General features: G+C 34.8%; 1 protein-coding gene across 1 annotated transcript; it reads left to right on the forward strand.

Moving 5' to 3' along the window:
• The first annotated feature begins 515 nt into the window (after nt 1-515).
• On the forward strand, nt 516-10,166 carry LOC132556566 (uncharacterized). Its single transcript, XM_060220978.1, has 12 exons — nt 516-734; nt 1,332-1,772; nt 2,143-2,563; nt 3,619-3,789; nt 4,541-4,728; nt 5,191-5,350; nt 5,943-6,054; nt 6,505-6,658; nt 7,406-7,559; nt 8,466-8,640; nt 9,250-9,440; nt 10,132-10,166. Exons 1-12 carry the CDS (start codon nt 516-518, stop codon nt 10,164-10,166), a joined length of 2,421 nt encoding a protein of 806 aa, XP_060076961.1.
• Nucleotides 10,167-12,538: the final 2,372 nt, after the last annotated feature.

Consider the following 12,538-nt stretch of genomic DNA (forward strand, 5'->3'; position numbering starts at 1 on the left):
TGTTTTCCTCAAATTTTACGGAGTCAGACTATTCCTTACCTTCAATACTTCTATATATAAATATACAAACCTTTATAGGTCCTAAATTATCTATATTTTATATCTATTATAAAAGACGAATACATGGGAGAAACTATCCTTGCTAAGCACTTTATATGTTATCGTAACCTTGCCCATATTCAGTATGTAATCCCATACGGCCTTTCATCATTATCATGGCCAATATGCCGAGAGCACATGTTGTCACAGACAAATCAAGCGGAATTTAACATACACGATGTGACGCTTGTTTTCCTTCAATCTAAAATGTGTTCATTCCACCGAGATGTTCTACATCATTTGTGGTTAAGACGGTAACCTGGGTAAGTACGTCTTCCTGTCTATTCTTTGGGGTTCAGACATATTGGTGAACAGAGATGTCGGTTTACAATATTTAACAATATATCATAAAAGTTGCATATGTAACAATAATTGTTGTTTGTGTGTGTTTCAGCATCAGAATTTTTTTTTTAAAAATGCAGTATCTGGTGTTGGCACTGGTTTATATAACGGTTGTACACAGTGCATTACAAATTGTCCAGATAGACAAAGAGTCTGTATGGAAACCGAACAAAAAGGTAGACAATACCCTGAAGAGGATGCAGTGTAGTTGTAGTTTTAGCCTGGGGGAACAGTACAAAATCGGTACGTGGGAGGTCAACATTACACTCAACAAACCGACGGAAAAGCTGAAGGTAGGTAGGAACAAAAACATTTTCAAGCTCAGGACATAAATTCTTCCTTTATTTTCATTTTTTATCATGGACAGTGTTGATTTCAAATGAATAATTGTATTTTTATCATTATTGTTTCTGTAGAAATAAATTATGGAAGTAAATGATATGTTGACTGTTTTCTTACTTACTTTTAAAGCTGTTTGTTATTCATAACGTAATAATTAATGTTTTTTTGTTTGTACGCAAAATTCCGCTTTCTGATTCGCCGATTTTTGTTTTTCATTTCTCGATCGAAAAAGATCAAGTTTCGCCTTCTTGATAATGATTGAAGGAGTAAATGGCAACAAGCCACCTTGCGGCGGGTTTGTTCGATTTTAGTGTCTTTTTTTTTCAATTGTTTTTTTTTTATTGTTTTGGAACCTATGTAAGAATTCATTTATAAGCTTTGATGGGAATATATTTTAGTTTCACCCTGGTGTGTAAGAATTTTTTTACAAACTTAAGCTACGCGCATTCATGCAGTTTGCAAAAAGGTTGTTCTTTCATACCAGCATGAAACTAAAAATATTATCATCAAAGCTAAAGTTACAAGTGTACTGGTTCTCTCTCTTACAGATCTGGATAATGAAAATAAATAATGTTGCTGCTGACAGATCGTGGTACGCCTGCAGCAATAAAAATGAATACCATGCACAAGTTATCAAAATGAGTTTCCAGATTGATTTTAGAGGACCTAAACCAAGAGGAAAATGTAGAAGTAATTTGCCGGAAGTAGTTACAACTACAGTAGTTTATACGACTACTTCTACACCACAACCAGTTACTTCCGGTACAAAGATTCCAACGACGGACAAAGCTAGTACAGAACCTGTGTCAACGGCCCAATCCCTACCAACTACCACAGAAATGGTACAAGTTAGCTCTGTACCGATTACTATTGAAAACAAACATGTCTGGGCCTCAGAGATGAAAGGCGTATGTTTGTTCACTTTGGACCAAACTCTCAACGATTTTGAACTGCTGATCTCTTTTAGTAAGGAAACTTTTGGGCTCCAGGTGAGATCATTGAATTAATTATATAACATTGGCTATTTGAAATGCTCTGTTGTAATGACGTGAATATGGTACTATGTAAAACACATCAACACTATTATACTTTATGTAACGTTATGGACATTGAAACAGAGATTTGCTGCACAGACGTCATTGGAGCGATTCATCAGTTGATGCCATTTTCATGATCTGATCTACAGAATAACACGTTATAATGAATATGAATAATACAAGGGACGAGGTTTCGTTAGTTCGTTTCTAGACTTCCAGAGGGCATGGTAACTAATTATACAATGCCTTCGTGGGAAGATTGACACTGTGCTGAATTCACTTCCACATGAATATAGTGTGTTTTTCTGTGATAAATTTACAGATATGGGTTGGTGAAGTGAAAGACCAAGATAACAACGGAAGATGGTACAGGCTGAAAAACCACTGGCCACAGCACCCGCCGACATTGAAAATTGAGTTCTTGATAAAGTATGAAGGGACAACTCCGAACGGCATGTGCACGTTGCATGAGAAGGGTGGTGACATATCTACAACGCAAACTCCATTCACAACCGAACAGACACAAGCTCCTGTTACAACCGAACAGACACAAGCTCCTGTAACAACCGAACAGACACAAGCTCCTGTAACAACCGAACAGACACAAGCTCCTGTTACAACCGAACAGACACAGGCTCCTGTTACAACCGAACAGACACAAGCTCCTGTAACAACCGAACAGACACAGGCCCCAATTACAGCAACGACGTCGTCCGCAAAACCATCCACAGTAGATCCTTCTGGTGGGTAACATAGTCGACGACTCAAATTGAATAGTTATGGTATCATATCTCACGTATTTCTTTATTTGATTATGATTAGTAAACAATAACAGATTGGTAACAATAAAACCAAGCATGTCCAGACGTACCATACATCTCCAGCACGTGTCCATACATAAACATTTCACAAAAGTTTAATCCACTGTAGAGGATTGTTATTATTTAGGGGGTTCTGTGTTACGCTGTTCCCGAGAATGTAATATGATAGTGAATTTAAGATCTATAGAACAAAACATGGATTCTCTACAGACTGAAAAAAACACCCTTCCTGCTTCAAGGTCTCCTAATATCTATTTATACCGTTGGTTTTTCCACTGAACCATGTTTTTATCGTCACATGAAGGTGTACACAGTATACAATATTATTTCCTTATTCCCTTGTTATTTCCTTGCCTGGCCCTTAAGTGAAGGCCCTTTTAAGGATGATGTATCATTACTAGTATACCACTCTTATCTATTATCAAAATTCACTTGTCGGTGCTTTTTGTGTTACTTTCTGGGAGATATAGTCTGTTTTAGTTTACTACAAGGAAAAATATTAACACTAGGAGAGTCAAACTAAATGATACCTCTAATGTCCTTGAGATATATCCGTTCACTATTGATAAGATGATATTGTTAGTTTATTGTACATTGTATGATCTTCACGTGCACCTGTAAATTGTCTGATTATATTGATATATGTAATAAAATATCATATAGGTTACAACTATATTGCACGCTTGAATATTACATTGCACTCATTTTGTTCCATATTTCTGTAACTCCATACTTTGCGAGGTAATAAGTTATTTTTATTTAACTGTTTTTACATTATAGTTTTCCTACTATAATGTCTTTTCGCTTCGCCTTCCAGATGTCATTAAAAATAATGTGGTGTAACGATGTAAACTACATGTCCGCTTTCTCTTCCGATGTTCCTTTTCATATATCAGTACGTCCTCTGTACAACAGATATAATTTTCCGGTTATTCTTTTTTTCCTAACCAAAGTATCTCATTCACATTCTTCATAAGTTTTAGGTACCAAGTATGACTATATAAAGGTTTTGGGGTTATCAATTCTGTTCTACGAGGCTCAAAGATCTGGGAAACTCCCTGCTAATAACCGAATACCCTATCGCGGAGACAGTGCATTGAATGATGCTGCTCCTAACGGAAGTTCTCTAACTGGAGGTTGGTATGACGGTAAGTAAGAATCAGATAATATATTGAACGTACTTTAGTTTGCTATAAGTGTTTAGTAAATATCCTGTGAAAAAAGTTGTTTGATGAAATGACTCTATTGGATGATGTGACGCCATCTTTCTAATCAGATTAGAGATCAGGCAAGCACTTCAGCATCAGTATCTCTACGACTTTTCATTTGTGACTCATTATTGGTATGGTCAGAATTTTTTATCTGGATTCGCTCACTGAAGAAACTGGTGCCAAACTGAAACTGGAATTCCAAGTCTATATCTGTTACCATGAACAATAATTATCTTGATGAACCTTTTGCCTGAGAGAAAAAGCGCCTACAGATAACATGTCTAGGGTGACCAGAGTCTAGTTCACGACATTAAAGCCCTTATTCTTTTCACAAGATTTCAGTTTAATTGATCTGCAATGCAACAAAGCAACGAACGTAAGCAATTGCTTGGGATAAAGATACATTCGCCTTGCATGTATGACGCTTCCAGAACGCGACTTACATTAGTTTGTAAAAAAGAGATATGGACGTAAATTGAAATAAAGTTAAAAAAAAACATGAACTCTTTTTTTTTAAATTTTAATTGTCTATTTGTATGGTATGTTTAGTTTATACTGCAAGCATTAATAAAAGTTCTGATGAAGAACTCCAACCAAAGACAAAATTTAGATCAACACTGTGAAAAAAAGTATTTTCTAATAAAAGTTTCAACAATGGTTAAACATATTAGATATTCCTCGTCTTCAGCGGGTGATGGAGTTAAGTTCAACCTGCCAATGGCCGCTTCAACCACCCTCCTTGCATGGGGACTCACCATGTTTGAAGACGCATACATTGCAGCAGGCCAGCTCAGCTACATCCGAGACTCTATAAAATGGCCTCTTGATTACTTCCTGAAGTGTTGGAAACCCAGCACAAAAACATATTATGCACAGGTAAAAGTCTGTCACAAAGTTCTATCTACAAACAAAATTATGTTTATCATTTTAGATTTGATTGAATGAACATTGCTTGGATGACAATTAATTTACACCAAACAATGGTGTATCTCTTAAGAATGAAGACTTATGGTCTATCATAACACAATGGATTTTACCTTTCATGTACCATTCAGTAAACAGCCGGCCGTAAGGATATGCATCGAGACGAGTGTACATATCTGCGAGAGGGCTGTTATATGGTTTTAATATATCTTTCATGCTTTATCTTAAATTCAAGATGAAAAGTCAGAATTCACGCCATCATGTGTTATTTAATATGTTGTTATGTTAACTTCTTGTATCCGTGTATAATTTTCCAATGGAATTCAAGTTCAACAAATTCTGTTAAATAATTATTTACAGGATTGCATAAATTTCTGGAAAGAAACAAATAATATCAGTTATTGATATGCTTAGGTAGGAAATGGTGTTAGTGATCATGCCTACTGGGGGAGACCTGAGGAAATGACCATGGCCAGACCTGCCTACATGGTGAACACAACCCGCCCCGGAAGTGACGTTGCTGCTGATACTGCTGCAGCTCTAACAGCCGGTTATCTTGCCTTCAAGTCTGTCGGTAAAGGAGTCTTTGCATTTCAGTGTATTCGTTTTGTTTTATATTCTATCGTGGAAGCTTAGCTCTGTTGTAGCAAGAAGCAGGAAATTGTGGCTGTCGACCGTCGGTCTTTTATCAACATCTCCATCAACATAACAAAGAGAAAAACTGACTTCACAACAAATCTAGAGTTAGATACAGCAGAGCTGGACATTGTATTCAAATCTTTTTTGAGACCTACATCACTTTAAACGGATTTCGCTTCATTTTTGTTATTTGCAATGATATCGGAAACATAAAATACAGGTAGCCATATGGAACTTTGTATTTTTTGAAGTATTCACTGTGTATCACCAGTGTGCTTAACATCTGCATGATAAATCATTCATGCTGTATGTAATGTAAATGATATAAAACATTTTTTTCTAAAAAACATGGATCACATCCGAGGGACATAATATGATATCAACATAGTGCGTTTACATTAAGTCATAACATCAATTGATTCATACGGAATACCATAATTTTATATCAATATTTTCTTTTTTATAGACTATCAACAGATTATCGCCTAGTTAAATCCCTAATATGTAAATATGTATTTGTGTTGAAGACACGCCTTACGCCAATACTCTCCTGAATGCAGCCAAATCTTTGTACACATTTGCCGATCAGCATAGAGGAAAGTATAGTGATGCCATACCAGATGCTGCACAATTTTATAAGTAGGTATTGTAGATATTTATATATCATCCCTAGTAATTCATGAAAACACTCACGACACTGATATATTAAATCTAAGGGTTCGAGTTGTAACTCTAGGTAATAGTTTTTCAAGCTTCCAGACAGTAAAGAACGGTGGACTTGGCGGCTGAGGCTGGGCGGCTGAGGCTGGACGGCTGAGGCTGGGCGGCTGAGGCTGGACGGCTGAGGCAAGACATAAGTAAACCTGATGTTGTTGTTTGGCTACGTTTTCTTTGGTGTGTAGATTGGCATTACGTAAATGTCGTCTTCAAATCTTGATAAACATAGGTTTAGATATCATAGGAGGAAATCATTCACAGATTTTATAAATGCTTCATATTAGTTCAGACGAATCACATTTCCTATTGGTTTGATTTTGCTGTAAGAGACAGTTATTAGGCGTCCATATATATCACCCTTTGTTTTCGAAGCTCCTACAGCGGTTATAAAGACGAGCTATGCTATGCGGCCGCTCTGTTGTATAAGGCAACAGGTGACATTTCTTACCTGACCGCTGCCAAGCAGTCAGTGGACTTTGGCATTGCATGGGCCCAAGACTGGGACAACAAGATGGTTGCGTGCCAGGTAGGTCCCTTTTCCGATTAGAATAAGAAAGGGAGAATTGTTTCATTCCTTAAATATAAGATTTTTTCGAATCATTTTGTTTATTAGGTAATTGGGTTGTCAGTGAAAAATTCAAATTACAAAACACAGATATAAGAGAGTAAGGTTTTATTCTACAGCAATATATTTCTTGCGATAAGTTAGATTGCAGACTTCAAGTACTGGTATTCATAAAAAAAAACTTGTTTCTACTAACAACTGTTTAATTAGCCACTGTACGTCCTTTACTAGAGGTTTGACTCATCTGATGTTAAATCTGCGTACAAACAAGACAATTGTGAATTATTTTTCTGTTTTGTATTTTGTGTTTGTCTTTTAACAAATCATCGTATTTCAGAACGTGTACTTAATTACCAATTAGTATAAAAGTACCACTGAAACTTGAAAACAAGGTGACAAAGATTTTGGATAAAGTATCACCTGAAGCTTGTACTAAACGCGAATTTTCTGACTGCTTTACCATTTCTGCTAAGACTAAATCATAATCTTCAATTCTATTGATTGTTTTCCGTCACAATATCGTAACCAAATATTAAAAGTAATGACCATAGAAAACAAGCCAGACTTGCACGCTCGAAAACCACCTACTTTTGGTTTTTTCTCAAATAGTTAACGACAAACGACACACAATTCCGCCATTCAAACTAATTTGAAATCTTTTGTTAGTGATCTTGCATCTAACAATTTTACTGTCACCTGTGTATGTAGGTAATGTTGTATGACGCAGTTCCTCAAAATGAGAAGTCTACGTATGCTTTACCGGTCCAGAACTTTCTCAAACAGTACCTGCCCGGTGGTAGCGTAAGTCGGACTCCAGACGGACTAGCATGGCGAGCACAGTGGGGTTCTCTCAGATATGCAGGTATGAAAAATTTAACTCGGTAAATTTGTCCGATATGAAACTATGTAAAATACATACTTGTATTCATGGCATCTTCAAAACCCATTTTATAAATGTATATCTAACTAACATCATTAACACACGAAGGAATAACAAGAAAGCAATATATATATAACGGGCAGGTTGTCTCGAAAATTTGACAATTTGTTTGTCCGTACTGTTGTCTTACTTCATTGATCAAATATTTATTTCAGAAATACGCATCCAACGAACATTTGTTTGTCAGGATCCAGTCCCAATTTTGGACCATACCGTCGATAATACTCACTAGATTATATATATAGAAGATTCAGTACCAACATTGGACCATACCGTCGATATTACTTGCTAGATTATATATATTTGTAAGCAATCGCCCGTGTTGCTATAAATGACACGAACGTTATTCACTGTGTGACTGTCAAAGACATAAAAGTTTATTACGTGCATGTGTGACTGTAAGAGAAATGACTATTAGTCACCGTCTGTTTTGTTACATGAATTGCTGTGTGACTATCAAAACGTGACGTTGACATCTGACGATTTTTCTACGAAAAGTTACTTAGGATTTCATTTCGTAAAATGTTTACTTATGGAGTCTTACAAGGTGCACAAAATACAAATTCCGAAAAAAAGATTTGTTTTCTTTGAAAATGGGTTCGAAAATATCACAGTGTTCAATTGGTCAATATATCAGTCCATGGTGAAAAAGATAACTGTGTTGGATAAAGCTATGTCATCACGCCCCTGTGAATAAAATATAATTAATTATCATTCGTAATAATCCTTTATTTCTTTTTATAAACATATCAGTGTCAGAGAGAATGTTTAGGACTTCCATGTCGTATTTCTGATTATATCATTGTTATATTTTATGTACTGTTTCAGCTAACGCAGCTTTCATTGGAACAGCAGCCGCTTATGTTGGTATCGGGGACGTGCAAAATTATCTGGACTTCGCCGAAAGTCAGATCAACTACGCCCTGGGAGACAACATGAACGGCATCAGCTATGTGGTTGGTTTTGGGACCAAATATCCACTTCAGCCTCATCACAGAGCAAGGTAAACACCCCTCAAGTATCATTACCACTTCGATTCATAAACACCTCAAAATGCACACGTGATTCATCATGCAAACTTCATTCATAAAGAAGCAAACTAACATGTACCTACTCGGAAGTATTACAATCTTAAGCATAAAGCAAGATCACCATCCCTATAAGTAGCTAAAACAATTAAGAAAATACAACTAACAGACTCCTAATTGAAACTCATGTTTGATGAGACTACGAAAGTATACTAAGTAAAGAATGATTTACACGGAGTCTCCCTGAAAAGTAATAGAAAAATTGTTCCGGAAGGGAAAACGTCTTTTCCTTCATCGACGACACCCGACATGTATTTCTTGGTCACTCCATGTAAGTAATGTAACAACTCAAAGTAACTTACCAATCAATATACATCTACAAATCAACTTCGTAAGCATAACAAAAACACCTACCAGATCGTGTAAGATATACGTTATAATCTGAAATAATATCAATGGAGAAATGAGAAAGAATGTAGGTTTGAAAACTATAAGATACAATAATCTAGTTCCATTACTTTTACAGAAATGCCTTTTGCTTGAAGTTAAAATACATTTAAAACATAAACTGCTTTCTCCTTAAGTTCGTGTCCAGATGTTCCAGCATCATGTTCCTGGAACGAATTCGCATCCAACGCTGCCAACCCACAGATTCTGTACGGGGCGCTAGTAGGAGGACCTGACCAGTCAGGAGCCTATGCAGACAAGCGGAATGACTTCGTGAAAAACGAGGTCACGTGTGACTACAATGCTGGCTTTCAATCAGCTGTGGCAGGTACATTAATCAAACACACTGATATAGAATGACAGGGAAATTTATAATGACAGAAGTTAGTTTAGATTTGTTACGCACCGAACGTACGTGTATCTATGCCCCCTGTGTACACTCAACATGTAGTCTATGTAAGTGGGCTTGCTGTATCATTTATTCAAACGTTTCTGTTAATAGAGATAAAGTTTGCAACATTTTCAAAATATTGCTCGTTTATTACAATACCAAAAAATGTATGAAACAAAAATAAAAAAAAAAAAATTGTCAGTTGTATGGAGAAAGATTAGAAGATCATATCAATGTTTGATAATGGAAAAGTAATAGATTTTAAGGAAAGAGGGATGTCAACGTTAATTCAACTGAATCCAAAATCATGATTTAACAAATGCTAAGTTTAACTTAATACGTACAATATTTTGTTTGTGTCGTGACATTACGTTTCTGATATACTGCCATTTCGTAAATATTTATACGAAAACGATGTAAATGTACCTGAAATGAAGTTGATTAAATTGTATTGATACTAAAGATGCACCGTATCTATCCCTAATATAGCTGATACTGGACACTTGGTTACGTCAATATGATTAATAAGAGTATAACAGAGTATTACAGTAAATATGAATGGCTTTTTAACAAAGATGTATGAAGTACTTCCGCATGCTTGTATAACAGATCTGCTTTCATTTTTCAGGGCTCATCCACTTCGCTCTTAAAAGCAAGTTGTGAGCGAATATGTCTGAATTATCGATGTCTTCATAAATAAAGAGAATTACTGTTCAGTGTGTATTTTCTTATCATTGTAATTATGGACATTCTCTATGTTGACTATTTCAGTTCTAGATAGTGTTAGTGTTGTTTAATATTGGCCTTGAGTTTTGATTAGTATGTACAGAATAAATATAAGGAAAACTAGAATTCGTCCCCTGTCTTTAGTCGCAGCGTTGTTTAATCTCTCAAGATAATGAATTGATAGACGTAATGGAAGCCTACGTTAATACGACGTACCACGTACCGATACATAAGTTAGAAACTCGTACCACAAATATTACAGATAGAGCTTTACTGTAGATAGAAACTCATACCACAAATATTACAGATAGAGCTTTACTGTAGATAGAAACTCATACCACAAATATTACAGTTATAACTTTACTGTAGATAGAAACTCATACCACAAATATTACAGATAGAACTTTACTGTAGATAGAAACTCATACCACAAATATTACAGATAGAACTTTACTGTAGATAGAAACTCATACCACAAATATTACAGATAGAACTTTACTGTAGATAGAAACTCATACCACAAATATTACAGATAGAGCTTTACTGTAGATAGAAACTCATACCACAAATATTACAGATAGAACTTTACTGTAGATAGAAACTCATACCACAAATATTACAGATAGAACTTTACTGTAGATAGAAACTCATACCACAAATATTACAGATAGAACTTTACTGTAGATAGAAACTCATACCACAAATATTACAGATAGATAGAACTTTACTGTAGATAGAAACTCATACCACAAATATTACAGATAGAACTTTACTGTAGATAGAAACTCATACCACAAATATTACAGATAGACTTTAGACCACAAATATTTAGAACTTTACTGTAGATAGAAACTCATACCACAAATATTACTTTACTGATAGAACTTTACTGTAGACTTTAGAAACTCATACCACAAATATTACAGATAGAACTTTACTGTAGATAGAAACTCATACCACAAATATTACAAACTTTACTGTAGATAGAAACTCATACCACAAATAGAATTACAGATAGAACTTTACTGAAACTCATACCACAAATATTACAGATAGAACTTTAGATAGAAACTACTGTAGATACCATACCACAAATATTACAGATAGAACTTTACTGTAGATAGAAACTCATACCACAAATATTACAGATAGAACTTTACTGTACAAATAGATAAACTCATACCACAAATATTACAGATAGAACTTTAGCTAGAACTTTACTGTAGATAGAAACTCATACCACAAATATTACATACCACAAATATTACAGTGGATAGAAAGAAACTCATAACTTTACTGTAGATAGAAACTCATACCACAAATATTACAGATAGAACTTTACTGTAGATAGAAACTCATACCACAAATATTACAGATAGAACTTTACTGTAGATAGAAACTCATACCACAAATAATACAGATAGAGCTTTACTGTGGATAGAAACTCATACCACAAATATTACAGATAGAACTTTACTGTAGATAGAAACTCATACCACAAATATTACAGATAGAACTTTACTGTAGATAGAAACTCATACCACAAATATTACAGATAGAACTTTACTGTAGATAGAAACTCATACCACAAATATTACAGATAGAACTTTACTGTAGATAGAAACTCATACCACAAAAATTACAGTTATAACTTTACTGTAGATAGAAACTCATACCACAAATATTTCAGATAGAACTTTACTGTAGATAGAAACTCATACCACAAATATTATAGATAGGTAGAACTTTGCTGTAGATAGAAACTCATACCACAAATATTACATATAGAACTTTACTGTAGATAGAAACTCATACTACAAATATTACAGATAGTTAGAACTTTACTTTTGATAGGAATCCACACCACAAATATGACATATATGTAGATGTTTACTACATATAAGTAGAACTTTAGATAAACATAATAGTAATTAAAGAAACATCCAAATATGACCACGATGATGCTGTATTTATACCATGTAACTCGACACGCCTTAATAACTATTTCTGTCTATATGTTTTAGCTTATAAATAGTCTTCATGCAAAAACGCAAATCTTTTAATTGGTTGATATACCAAAGAAAATAAATGTTGTAATACGGATTTTTGATTTTTTTCCAGTTCCAGAATAGAAGTGTTTGTATGGTGAAGCATTGGGCAATCATATTCGTATCACTGTATTATGTATCATGATCGGATGTAATCTGGAAAATACAATCCTGTTTTTAAAGTTACGTAATAAATCGTAACAATTACCATGAAACCTAATTATCACGTGTTATACGCACAACTATTTCGTTCAATTGTGG

This window comes from Ylistrum balloti, unplaced genomic scaffold, assembly GCF_031769215.1.
Source record: "Ylistrum balloti isolate Yb309-2 unplaced genomic scaffold, AGI_CSIRO_Ybal_v1 Utg370578, whole genome shotgun sequence".
NCBI classification, from domain to species: Eukaryota; Metazoa; Mollusca; class Bivalvia; order Pectinida; family Pectinidae; genus Ylistrum; species Ylistrum balloti.